At 37.0% G+C, this 14,104-nt stretch overlaps 1 protein-coding gene across 2 annotated transcripts; it reads right to left on the bottom strand.

Moving 5' to 3' along the window:
- Window positions 1–522: 522 nt before the first annotated feature.
- On the bottom strand, window positions 523–13,958 carry LOC127799425 (uncharacterized). 2 transcript variants are annotated; one of them, XM_052333460.1, is made up of 8 exons: window positions 13,794–13,958; window positions 13,230–13,253; window positions 6,967–7,072; window positions 6,763–6,831; window positions 2,720–3,213; window positions 1,481–1,742; window positions 1,115–1,323; window positions 523–768 (listed from the first exon to the last, which is right to left on the bottom strand). In XM_052333460.1, exons 1-8 carry the CDS (start codon window positions 13,796–13,798, stop codon window positions 702–704), a joined length of 1,236 nt encoding a protein of 411 aa, XP_052189420.1. In that variant the 5' UTR covers window positions 13,799–13,958; the 3' UTR covers window positions 523–701. The 2 variants fall into 2 exon arrangements, with proteins under 2 accessions (XP_052189420.1, XP_052189412.1); XM_052333452.1 differs by having other exon boundaries at window positions 13,230–13,256; window positions 13,794–13,956.
- Window positions 13,959–14,104: the final 146 nt, after the last annotated feature.

Genomic DNA, 14,104 nt, shown 5'->3' with positions numbered 1-14,104 from the left:
TTTTTTCAAGAGTGAAAAGGGAAGAAAAATCCCGAGAGTACGGGAATCTATTGAAACCCTTCATTTTTATTGACATTTTAAAGGTGTGCTTGCACGGACACTTCGCTTATCCTTATAAACTTGTAATTTATATAATTAAACATCATCTAACCATGAAAAGCAGAGAAAACTACTCATATAAGGTTCATGTATGTCATCTGAACTGGTGGTTTAATGTGACTTGATGAAAAAAGATTTGTTCGTTTGTTTTCTCTCTCTTTTTTTTTTTTTTAGGGGGGGGGTTAATATAATAGGCCTTAGCAAGCACAACAAAAGCCCTCAACAAAACTGCTCACCAACATGATATTTCTCCCTTCCCTCTTATTTTCTTTCTCCGTTATTACTTTGAAGACTTTCTCGCAGCCCTAATTTTCTTACCCTTGAGCTGAGTGGGAAAGCCTCACGTCCACAACATCAGTCATCCATCACCTCAACAACATCAAACATAACAAATACAAAATGAAAGGGTAACGAGACTGGTAGTTGTAAAATCTGGTTATTTAAAAGGATTCATGTTTCAAGCAAAAGCACACTCATGTCTTAGAAAGAGTATGGAATTCTTTGATAATAATAGTGCATAGGCATAGTATATGGAATATTTTGTGGGCCCGTCTCTTAGCAACCCAACCCATTATGTAATGTGACAACAGCTTCGCCCAATTTTATTCCTCTTCCTCAGCCTCCTCCAGCCATGTCACGAAGGCCTCCAGAGATTTCACAAAGGTTTGCCTGCAACATTTACCAAAAGCCCAGAAGTCAGTGAAGAGCCATGTGACTATAATCGATTAGCAACAATAAGTTTGCTCCTTTGTGACCTCGCAAGGTCAGGGCCCGAGTTTGAGTTGTAGAAACCTCCTTGCAAAGTACGGCGAAGTTTACATACGAAAACAAAACCCTCCCCTGACACTGGGCAATGTAAGGAGCCTATGGTATTTTAAACAAATCAAGGAGACTCCTAACCTAACAGCCCACCCTCTTAACGATTGGAGCCAACTAATAGGGGCCATGGAAACTCAAGTTTGGCTGTGGGTGTATTAATTCCCTGAATCAACTGAAAAGATGATAAAATGCATACCTGCCCTTAGGGTTTGTTCCCTTACGGAACCAGTGAAGAATTGTATCTTCTGCAAGCACATCCTGGTCATACAGGGATCTCACGATCTCGGGGAACAACTTCATCAGTTTCGCATCCTCGTAGCATTGAACCTGGACTTTGTAGATAAGTTCCAGTTCAAGCTTCCCAGTGGTGCAGAAGGTATTCAGTAAATTTGCCCAAGTTTTTACCTGGACAGGAAGTTAACATATCATCAATAGTCTCAAGGGAAGCAACCACTCCAACTGATGAGCAGGCATAAAGCACTAGGTTAAATGGAAGCAGCTTTAGAGGCATTTGTATGTTTTATAGTGCAATAGCAAATTTTATGTGAACTACAATTTATACCTGGCGCAGTGCAGCATTAGCATTCTGTTGTTGGTTCTTTCCAGACCATTGAACTGCATCCATTATTACATCCCATAAAATCCGCACGATCTCAACATCTGGTAATTTAGCATCTTTAACATGCTGCTTCACACTTTCTATGACTTCAGATATATCAGTTTCCTCGGATATCTGGGTTGTTAAAGCAGACTTCATTTCTTTCAATTTCACCTCAAATATTTTCTTCTCATTGTATTCAACCAAGGGTAACAGCCCTGCCTTGCTGCGGACAAAACAGTTGAATATGTAATATTTGCATCTTACTCGAGCAACAAATCGCAGTAGTTTAGAGCATTAATCAGAGTTGAGTGGTGAAATAATTACTATAAACTAGTGTAACACAAGGATAAATTCCCAATATCACTCACGTTCATGGAGGAACCAGAATTCCACAGCCGTACTCTCACTAACATAATCTCAAATTAATGTCAAAAGGGACCTGACAATGTATAACTTCAATCATATTGAAAAACACAGCTATGTAAAACCTTGTTTGGCAGTGTTTTGAAGACCATTTCTATTAAAATATGTAGTCCCAGAACCCCACCCACCACCACAAAGAGAAAAGGCAAAACAAAGGAGATGATATCATGACAGGACTGAAGATTTATTCAGATTGCTGTATTCTTGGTGAATTCTTTTGAAATAGTTGTGCAAATAATCACTTTTCAAGAAAACAATAAAATGTCAGTTGTTGTACCCTTATTTTTTGTTTTCATCTCTGAGATGCTAAATAACAGATTACGTGTGAAACTCACAGCTTGCTCACCCCCAAAAAAACGCACACACACAAATCAGAACAAGGACACTTAGAGAACATGTTCCAAAAGTATGCCAAAGAGGCTCTTCCATCTTTGGCAACCTAATTCTTATTCTTTCACTTAATTCTACAAGAACCATCATCTTGCAATACAAAAATCTAGAAAAGGTTAATACCCCAAACAACCAGTTAATCCATACAGCAAAAGAACTAAACAAAACAAGAGGAAGAGAAGAAACAATTCTCTAAAAGATATAATTCTTTCACAGGAGCAGATTCCGAAGACATGCACCAAATCAGAAACAATTCAACACCTCAAAAATAGTGTTGGGAGTCAAAAGGATCACAATGAGCAGCAGATGGTCCATTTACTTTTTAATGCATGAGAATGCTTTAGAACCCTCTATGATACTTGTCTCTATAACACAAAGAATACTTACGTGAAATGCTCTGAAAATGCTTCAGCAGACCGCTTAGCAGATGGGAAGAAATCAAGAAGATTGTCCTCCATTTTACCCCTCTTCAAAATTGAAATTAAATCATCAAGGCTATTATCAATCAGATATTCCTTGAAAAAGTCAGTTATAAATGAAAGAACTAGCCCTTTGGCCACAAGATTGTCCTTGAGCAGCGGCTGCAACACAGTCTCTGGGGGAAGTCCTGACAACTTCTGTGAAAATGCAAGTGCTGTGAAAATTGCCAGCTTCTTACTTTCATTTTCCTCAAAAAGCTCCAATGACTGCAGGAACCTTCGCATGACATTTTCAAGATTCTTTATGAGAAAAGGCCTTCGTCGCAAAATCTTCTGTATGTAGATTACAGATGGCAAAATGGCTTCACGTTTCGGCTCACAGTCTATTATAGAGAATGGATGGCGGTCCCCCTCATCGGGCTTAGTTGTGCCAGGTTGTGTACGACCACCAGTGAAGATAACCTGTGTGGAATAATATACATCTAATGAAATCATCTCAGGACATGAATGATCTCCCAAAACAAATGGAGGAAATGCAACTAATTACAATCAAGAAAACGAATAAGCATTCCAACTTAGCATACCATCTTGTTTATGGGTTACATAGGTTTCCATTTATCATGTGATCAACTCAAATGTTACAGATCTCAAAACAAAAATTAACAGTGCCATGTTCCTTAACCGTTAGTTATTATTGCAATGACCAATGATAACCTTCAATAGAGAAGCTAACCAGATAAAGATTTAATGATTCATGTAGCTGGACCAACTACCAAGTAATCATTACTAGTTTCTCTTGAATTTCAGTTGTATTTAGTCATTAAAGAAAGATCACCTGTTTGGATGCACCTCACTACATTCAAAATGCAATTTATATCTGACATAATTTTTATATCTTCTCCATAGAACGATCATGATAAATTCATATCCAGCACCACCACCCTTATCTACTTATTGGTGTTATTCATTTCATTAACCAACTACATCTTAGATAAGAACCTTTTTATTTATAGATAGTACTCACACGAAAACCATTTAAATTTTGAATAATCCTAAAAATTTCACATTTCATGTTTTTTTTTTGGCTTGGCAAATGCATTAAAAAACTAAGCATGTCAATAACAAAAATTACTAATACAAACTTAAGATAGAAGAACAGGAACTGGTAAAATTTAGAGGTAAAACCAATGGTACAGTAGCGTACTAGCAAAGAAAAAAAAAAACCAATAATATAGTGAAGCATCTATAACAACTTATTAAGGACAAAGGTAGTAACTCAAATGTTAGAATGATATTCTTCTAGTGTAAATTTGCACCTTTAGTTATAAATAGACTGGCATAACAGCAGAACAAATAGCAAATATATCAGTATAAATAGAAGGGTAATTCAATCCCTTTGACTAATAAAATAAAATTAATAAATAAAAGGAAGTAAAATAAACTAGTCCAAAGAGTTCATAAATTATCAACTATAATGTCCACTTTATTAAGACTAAAAAAATTACATTGGACATGTAATTCGGTTAAAATAACGTAAATGGATTAAATTAATTTAAGTCCTTTAGAAGTATATAAAAATTTAAGGCCATGCAAACAAATCAATATTGCATAAAAATGAAAAAAAAAACAAAGGGGGCCATGCTGGAAACAAGACAATATGAAAGTGTATGAAGTATGACACATCATAAATCCAAATTTATTAGTCCATTCTAGTATCTTAAACAATCTTTTAATTATAAATTGAAATGGACTACATCAAGGATCTGTACTAAAGTCCTTAACCTTTGCTTCAGTGAAGGATGAATTCCCCAAATGCATTCAAGAAGTGGTGCCTCAATGTATGTAATTTGCAAATAATATATTTCCTTGGTGGATTAAACAAAACAAGGCATAAATCTTAAGCTCAAGGAAATGAAAAAACACCTTAAAATCCAAAAAATTCAAGTTAAGTAAATCAAAACCCAAAAATCTGTAATATAAGTTTAGTAAAAATAGAAGTGTGGATGCCATAACAGCAAAACTTAAAGATCACGTCATTCCAAGAAAATATCAGTTCAAATATTTCAGATCAATTATCCAAAAAAACAGGGATTATTGAAGATGTTACCCATAAAATAAGATAGGATGGTTAAAATAGAGAAGTGATTCCCACATTTTACAATTCCCTTTAAAGTTAAAAGGAAAAATTTTATTAAATGACTATAATATCAGCTCTGTTGTATGGCATAGAATGTTGGACAGTGAAGAACTAAATGTTCAGCCATAGCTAAAAACAAATGTCAACTGAAAATAAGAAGCACAAGATACAACTAAGTTGGTGTGGTCATTGGAGGAGACCTATAGATACTTTCTTACAAAAAGAGTAGATGGAATGTAAGAAATTAGTACCAAAAGAGATCAAGAATGACTAAAGAAATTTGATAAAAATTAAAAAAAAAAAAAAAAATCCTACACAGGATTTGATTTATAATGGTCTTTCAAAAAATATTGTCATCGATAGAGATGAGCGATGAGCTACAATCCATAGAGCCAACCCCATCCAATGTGATTTAAGACTTGGTGTATTGCTGTTTGTGTGCATAACAACTGTTGGTATTAATATAACTAGGGAAAAAAAAACTAGTTGAATTTAGATACTAAGACAAGTTACAGTAGGTACAAACTACAATGACGTTGCATTGCACATAGTAATGTAAGTCATAGCTTCATCTCTAATTAACATGAAAATAGTGGTTGGCATGTGTGCAACTCTGTTTATATTATACAATATTGGCCAAAACTATTTGTCAGAACCGTTGCTTTTAATGCATTGGTAAATTGTTACTTGCATGATCTATCATTTTATTTTTTGGGTCTAATAGTCTCATTTAAGAAATAGTTTTAAGGTCCTGTTTCATAAATTTAGCACATGTTCAGACCACAAACATTCAAACTCATCTTTATTTAAGCCGTTCTAGTATCTGCAGAATTCCCTACAAATGTTAACAAACTCTACACAAAAAGAAAGGAGAAAAGAATGAAAGAAAGAAATGTTGTCTCAAGTAAATCCAGCATATTTGCAGTAAGGATGCATCAGATTTTAGGGGGTATAGATAGGCAGTTTTCAGCTTTGTAAATAGATTTAAGTTGAGGGGCAAAACCGGAAATGTCTATACCAATTATAAGTTCCTAGAAGTTAATGCCCTATTTTCTATAAATAGGATAGCAGTCTAGGCATAGGGATGCATTTGTTCATTCTCACGAGAAAGAAGAGAGAGAAAAGTCTCTGTGTGTTAGAATAGTCTTTGTAATCTTGAAGTCTTGTAATTGTGAGAGTGAGGGATTGTACTGTGATCATTCTGAATCAAAGGCTGCTCTCGGGAGGTTTTTAAAGGCTGGATGTAGAGCCAATTCAATTGGCTTGAACCAAGATAAATCTGCTGTCTCATGTGGTTTGCATATTTCTTTCTTGTTCAGTTTTATGCCTTCAAATTTTTGTTCTTTATTATCTGTTTGTGTTGTGGTTTGTTGGCCGGTGAGTTGAGAGTGATTGAGAGTGTGTCGGGAGGAATTTGATTGGTTTCTTGGGTGTGTTTAAAGGCTGCCAGTGCTCCCAATTATAACAAGAAACACAGAAAGAACAAAAGAAACACAAAAGGAGTCTAGAACTAGTGAAGAAATGTTAAAGAGAATATCAAACTCCACTAAGCTAAATGTAGGCAACTTCATCTTAACAGAAGAACTTTTAAATATTCAGTTCTAAGCATTCTGTAACTTGAAAGGTATCAACAGTAATAATTCAGTACAAGAACATTTTGACTAATAAATACCCACATTTTTTAACAACATTAAAGCAATTGAAACTCTAGTTACATTTTCTGTCTCTCTACTAAACATAATACAAACAAGAAAAACTTAATACTGATTCCCTAATGAAATTGAACACATTGCAACGCCCAAATTTATAGGAAAAGACTGTTGTGTGCTGAGAATACATCAGAAAAGCTTAAGTAAATGAAACTAAATGCTTGCCTCAAAGAAGGTGTCACCGTATCTTGAGAAGTTAAGGTCTGAAGATTCAATGTTCTTAGCAACAAGTTCCTGTGTGAGAGAGTACTTTTTAGAGGTAGATCATAAGGAACAAATCCTACAAGCAAAGTAAAATGCATACGCACATAGAAGAAGGCACTAAAATAAAGTGAAATAATATTTTGGATCGTATGGACTCAAAATTACCAGATCACCAGCATTATCCAAATATATCTGGACCACTGCATCCGAGAAGGTTGCAGGGTCCAGTGGAGCTGCAATATTCCGTTTGCGGGTCTTAATCCGCGTACCACTGTCAAAACAAAAATTCGCTTGTAAAAACCACAAAATTTAAATTTAGACAGAAGTTGTGAATCAGAATGCATAAGACCACGCTTCCCATGATCTTCAATGTTGTGTCTAAGTTTATTACTAAGCTTTTATTGACCATTCACTTTTTTCAATAAGTTTATTACTAAGCTTTTATTGGCTGTTGATGTTTTGCATTAAGAAAACAATCCAGAAGGTTAAGAAGAACAGGAGATGTCTCGAGTGTTTGAAGCGGCTGGTTTTATTCCAAGTTAGAAGAGTCTAGCTTAGGCGTTTTATTATAAGGGGTATTTCGGTCTTTGGGTAGGCTAAATAAAAACCTTGTAATTACTGCCCATAATGTCTATAAATAGGAGACATAGGGCAGGGCAGTCGCAGATGATCATTCATTGTCTATGATCGAATGCAGTGTGTGTGAGGGGTAAGGCTTGTGTCCAAGAAAGTTTTGTAATCACCAAGAAGATTGTACTTGGGTGAAATAGAGATGGAAGAGTGAGATATTGATCATTCCAAAAGTCTCTGAAGTGAGTGTGAGACTGCTATAAAGAAGAGAGGAAATACTTTGTGTAAAGAAGAGTGTTTGTAATCTCTTGAGCGCAATGAATTCGTGAGTCAGAGAGGAAGAAAAGAGTGACTTCTTGTAAATGTTCTACACTTGGTTTCTAGTGGAATTGCCCTTGCTCTTGGTGGCTGGATGTAGGGCCATTTCCGTGGCCTGAACCAGGATAATTTTTGTGCCTCTTGTGATTGTGGTTTGATTGTTTCATTTCTGTTTTCATTCCTTTAATTATGTCTTTCATTCCAGTTGCATAATTTCTGTTGTTTGAGATTGATTTCTGGTGAGGAGTGTGAGTGAATTGGCAACAAGAATCATTGATTGAGTTATCTAAGAGCTCCTAAACTTAACAGTTTGGTATCAGAGCCAAAAACTCTTTCAAGAACTGCCAAGAACCCTAGAAATCACTAGTCATAAACACTGCCATGGCTTCCGGGCCCTCTTCCGCTAGAAATGACAGAGAAATTTGATAGTTCTAATGATTTTGGTCTATGGAAAATTAAGATGAGGGAACTGTTGGGAAACTTGGGGTTAGAAGAAGCCTTAGAGGCAGAAAAGAAATTGCCCAAGAGTGCCACTGAAGAGCAGAAAAAAGATCTCAGTGAGCATAGGAAAGAAATCAACGAAAGGGCCTATAATACTCTAATTCTAAGTTTAGGAGATAAAATTCTTAGGAAAGTTTCAAGGATGGAAATGGCATAGGCTTTATGGTCTAAATTAGTCTCTTACATGACAAAAATTCTTGTCAAATAGGCTGTATTTAAAGGCAAAAATTTTTACATTTAAAATGCGAGGAGGACAGAAACTAGAAGGCAGTGTTCTAAAATGTGTTAGGCGCTAGTCGGACGCCAGACTGGGGCCTAGTGCCTAGGACGCCTAGGCGGACTGCTATTTTTTTTTAAAGTTTTTAATGTAATTTCATGTTATTTTCAAAGTTAAAAAGACAAATGAAACTTATATATATAAAAACAGAAACTTATATATATACATATATATAAACTGGGGTGATGGCTAGGGCAGAGGAAGAACAACAGAGACGACTGGCGGTGGCGGCCAAGGGGCCAAGGGAAACTGGGGCCAAGAGAGACGACTGGATTGACGGCCAAGGAAAATCGAGAAATCAGGGGCCAAGAGAGACGACTGGCAGCGACAAGAGAGCTTTTGAAGAGGCAATTGGCGGCAGTGACGAGAGAGAGAAATCAGCCTAGGCGCCGCCAATGACCGGTTAATCGAATGGGCGCCTAGGGAGGCCGATTAGCCTATATTCGCAGCAGCCAGGGGCCGCCTAACACCTCGGCAGTGCCTAGGCCGATTTTTAGAACACTGCTACAAAGTCGCATAGATGAGCTTAATAAGCTATGTCTTGACTTAGAAAACATAGATATTAACTATGCTGAGGAAGACAAAGCCCTCGTATTATTGCATTCTTTGCCTAGGTTATATGAAACCTTTGTTGATATATTAAAGCATGGTAGGGAAAAATTATCTCTAGAAGATGTTTTCGGGGCATTGAACTCTAAGGAGTTACAGCAGAAATTAGAAGGGAAAAGTTCAGCCAGGGATGTCCTAACTGTTAGGAGTAGGGCTAAAAGGAGAGACTTTAGGCCTAAGGGGAAGTCTAGGTCCAAGACTAGGAATGGTAGGAATCAAATCAAGTGTTTTCACTGCCATGAAGGCCATATCAAGAAAAACTGCCCTAATAGAAAGAGAGAATCCCAAGAGAGAACTAATTCTGAAATTTCATCATCCCTTGTGAGTATGGCTATGATAGTGCAGATAAGGATGGGTGGGTTCTAGACTCGGATTGTTCTTTTCACATGACATCCCATAGAGAATGGTTCTTAAACTATAAAGATATAGGTGGTGGAAAGGTGGTTTTAGGGGACAACCATGAGTGTAATATAAATGGGATAGGAGACATAAAATTGAGAATGCATGATGGATTGGTAGATTTTTTTTATAAAAATCTGTTAGGTATGTTCCAGTTTTGAAAAGGAACCCTATATCCCTAGGATAGTTGATAAGAGTGTCTATTCCTATAGAGGAATGGTGGAGTTCTAAGGGTATCTAAGCGAGCTCTCATAAGCATGAAAGCTGCCCTACATAATGGGTGATATATGCTGCAAGCAACCACTTTGAGTGGTGAAGCACAAATAGGTGAAAACAGAACCTATGGTTAAACCACATTGTGGCATTAGAAGGACAAGGACTTAGAGCATTGTCCAATTAAGGTATCGTAGGGGCTGAAAAGGTAACAGATTTGGACCAATGTGAAACATGCATGTTTGGGAAGTCTTCTAAGGTAAAATTCCCAAGAAATCAAACCACATATCTAAAGCCCTCTTAGAATATATTCATTCAGTTTTTTTGGACCTTTAGTCAATCTTTGAAACATTGGTGGGTACTGAGTAGAGATGTGACCATTAGAGAGGATTCTTTCTTGAAAGATGATAAGGTAGATCTCCAAATGGATGGGAGAGAAAAGGGGAAAGCTGTTGCATTTGAACAGTCTTATAAAATCCATGAAGCTGACATGGTGAATTCCAAGGATTTTGGCAGCTGACCAGCCTATTGGTAGTGCTGGTTGTTCTATGGATATGGACCAGCATAGTGCTGGTGGTGTTTCTCCTTCCTTAGACAGCTTCCAGCAAAGTGGCAGCCTTGATCCCTTAAGTTCTGAAAGGTTCCAGCCTGCAGATGGTGCTGGTTCTTCCAGTTCGGGTAGATCTTCTAGGGCAGATGGGTAAAATGGGCAAAGAAGGAACATGAGGCCTCCAGTGAGGTATGGATTTCTGGACTTAGATTCCTATGCGTTGTCAAGTACTATAGAAGAGGCTGGTGAGGAACCTCTTTCTTATGAAGAGGAAATGCACTCAATAGACTCTAATAAATGTCTGGTTGCCATGAAATTAGAAGTGGAGTTGCCTTGGACTTTAGTGAATGAACCCTTAGGATTAAGGGGTGGTGAGCTGTGAGTGTAGGTGCTGATAATGAGAAAAGCCTAGGTAAAAAGACTAGGCTAGTGGCCATTAAGCTATGACAGCACATTAAGACTTAATTCTTGTTTAAATGGTGTCACTAACAGCCTTTTTCCATGAAGATTTAAGAGGAAATGATCTTATAGAATAGCCCAAGGGATGTGAGATTAGAGAGAAAGGTAAGCAAGTATGGTTGCTTAGAAGGTCTCCCTATGAATTAAGTCAATCCCCAAGGCATTGGTATAAGAAATGTGATTCTCTTATGATAGTCCAAGGGTTTAAAATGAGTGCATTTGGTAGCTGTGAATTATTTCAAAGATATGCCTAATGAGATGTAAATGCATCATCTCTGGTAATCAGCCATAGAGATCCTCAAGTTAAAAGCTGAGATTTAGGTCAGCAGTTGAAGTGTAGGATCTAGGAGAAGCTGGGAAAATATTAGGCATAGAAGTAAAAGAGAAATGAACAGCTTAGGCAGCCTAATTTATCCAAAATAGACATACCTTTGTAAGCTGGCAAAGAAGTTTAAAGTGCAGAGCAGTCCCTAATAATGAAGCAAACATAAGAGAAATGGGTAAGGTTCTTACTCAAAAGCAGTGGCAAAGCCTAAAGGCCGGAATTGACATGTTATGAGTTCTTAATTCTATTGTAACGAGTGCTGTGAGCATTCTGAGAGAAAGGCTAGAGAAAATGTAGCTTTGTAATCTTGAGAACGAGGGTTGTGTTGTACTCGGGAATAGAAGGGAGTGAACTTGTTGCTGTGACTGCTAATTGCCAGTGAATATATTTCAACAAGTGGCTAGCAAATTTATGGTCAATTCGAGTAGGGTTCACTGGGATGCTGCGAAATTGGACACCTTGGTATGTAAAATCAACAATGGATATGGATTTGGTTTATGGTGGAGCAAGTCTGGAAGAAGAACCATGCATTTAGGGTCTATTGGCTGCTGATTATACAGCAGAACTCCTAGGAGGAATGCTAAGGTTGAGTTGAGATGGAATAGCCAATGCGCAGTCCACTTACTAAGATTCAATCCCACCATGGAAAGAACAAATCGTATTGATGTTAGTAATCAATTCTTAGGGAAATCCTTGAAGGAGGAATTAATCCTAATAAAAGGTTGCAGGTATAGATAAGGCAGCTGATTTGTTTCCAAGGTTGTTCCATTGTCAGAATTTCAGCATCAAATTTGAAAATTCTTAATGTTTGTTTGTTGATTTTTTGTGGATGATCAGGTTTTTTGCAGGTCCAAGAGGAGAGCAATTGGTGGAGCCAGATTCTAGAAGTTTCTCGTGCAAAATGGTGGAGATTTGTTGATTTTTTGCATTGAGAAAACAGTCCAGAAGGTTAAGAAGAACAGGAGATGTCTCGAGTGTTTGAAGCGGCTGGTTTTATTCTAAGTTAGAAGAGTCTAGCTTAGGCGTTTATTATAAGGGGTATTTCAGTCTTTGTGTAGGCTAAATGAGAACCTTGTAATTACCTCCCATAATGTCTATAAATAGGAGACATAGGGCAGGGCAGTCACAGATGATCATTCATTCTCTACGATCGAGTGCAGTGTGTCTGAGAGGAAAGGCTTGTGTTCAAGAAAGTCTTTGTAATCTCCAAGAAGATTGTACTCAGGTGGAATAGAGATGGAAGAGTGAGATATTGATCATTCCAAAAGTTTCTGAATACAAATGAGACTGCTTTAAAGAAGAGAGGAAATACTTTGTGTAAATAAGAGTGTTTGTAATCTCTTTCAGTGCAGTGAATTCATGAGTCAAAGAGGAAGAAGAGAGGGACTTCTTGTAATTGTTCTACACTCGGTTTCTAGTGGAATTGCCCTTGTTCTTGGTGGCTGGATGTAGGGTCATTTCCGTGGCTTGAGCCAGGATAATTCTTGCACCTCTTGAGTTCAAGTGAGGAGTGTGAGTGAATTGGTAACAAGAATCATTGATTGAGTTATCTAAGAGCTCCTAAACTTAACATTGGCCATTCACTTTTTTCATTCTATTTTATTACAAAAGCATATATATGATCGTTTTATACAACCAATCCATCTTAATCACGTTCAAGAATCTTTTCTTCTTACATAACAATTCCATTTTATGTTTAGATTTTAAGCCTGTTAGCACGTTATTACTCATTACCCAATATTTGTTCCATATAACAGAACTCTGAAAACAATCCTCTATTTCAAGCATCCTATCTCAATTTTGCAGGTAACATCCTTATCGCCCTATCTTTTTGAACAATTGATATGAGATATCTAAACAAAAGAGACAGATTTATTTTGACTTTTCTATAAGCTTTGTGATATTCAATTAACTCTATAAACACCATGTATAAATCTTTTTGGGTTTATCCCTGACATTAACCAGCAATAACAAGTCAAACCCATGTCATAATTATAGAAGTCTTGCAGGTCAAAACTTTTGAAAGTGAGTTCCTGGCACCAACCACCTATAAAATTCTCTAATAACAAAAAAGAACTCGAAATGTTTCTAGAACGAACAAATACTTCATCGGATGCCATCAGGACAAGCACAAAGCGGAGACAAGTTAGAATAAATACAAGCACAAGCACAAGCAAAAGTAAATAACTAATAATAACAGAACTTACCCAAGAGTGGGTTTCTCCTTCGAGCTGCTATGATGCAAAGAAAAAGCAAACAAGAAAAGGTTAAATTACGTTGTAGAATACGCCCCCCCGGGGGGGGGAGGCAAAAATGATAACAAAATAAATAAAAGAATATAAACATTAAACCTAACAAAACAAAGAGATTTAAATATAAATTATTAGGGATCAAAAAATCAAAAAAAAAAAAACAAAAGAATTAAACAGTAAGAACAGGGATTCGTTTCCTAAGTCAATAGCAACAAGCCAAAGATCAACTTAAGCTTGAGATAAAAGCCTGGATTTGATTTCAAAGACAACAAAAACACAGAGACATATAAGATTCAGTAACCCTGAAACACCAAACACTTATCACATAACCTAGATCCGTCGGAACCAAAAGATCCAACCTTTAATTAAAGCCAAAATCTTTCTCGAGAAAAAAGAAAAGAAAATCACAACAGGGATTTCCAGAGAAGAATTGACGAAGGAAAGACAGATCTAGGAAACAAAAGACTGAATCTCCAAGCGAAAGGTACAGAGAGAGATAGAGAGAGGGAGGGAGAGTACCTCATAAACCAAGTTAAGGAGAAATCAAGAAGACAGGCGAGATGGAGAGATTTGGCGTTCGATCTACGATTCGGAGAGAAAAGAAGACCTTCGGCCGAGATGCTCCTCTCCGCAGATATTTATCTTGGCGAGAGAGAGAAAGAGCGACAGAGCGAGAGAAATACAAAAGGGCAAATATTAAAAAAAAAGGAAGGAAAGGGCAGGAAAAGGTGGACTATTTGGAGGACGGAATGCTTTTGGAAATTATTACACTTTAGCCCCCAAAAACTTTGTATTTCCTAATAAAGCCCCTGTCTTTTTTCCCCGAGCTG

Source organism: Diospyros lotus, chromosome 1, assembly GCF_014633365.1.
Source record: "Diospyros lotus cultivar Yz01 chromosome 1, ASM1463336v1, whole genome shotgun sequence".
Lineage (NCBI taxonomy): Eukaryota > Viridiplantae > Streptophyta > Magnoliopsida > Ericales > Ebenaceae > Diospyros > Diospyros lotus.
This window is presented reverse-complemented; position numbering and strand designations above follow the sequence as displayed.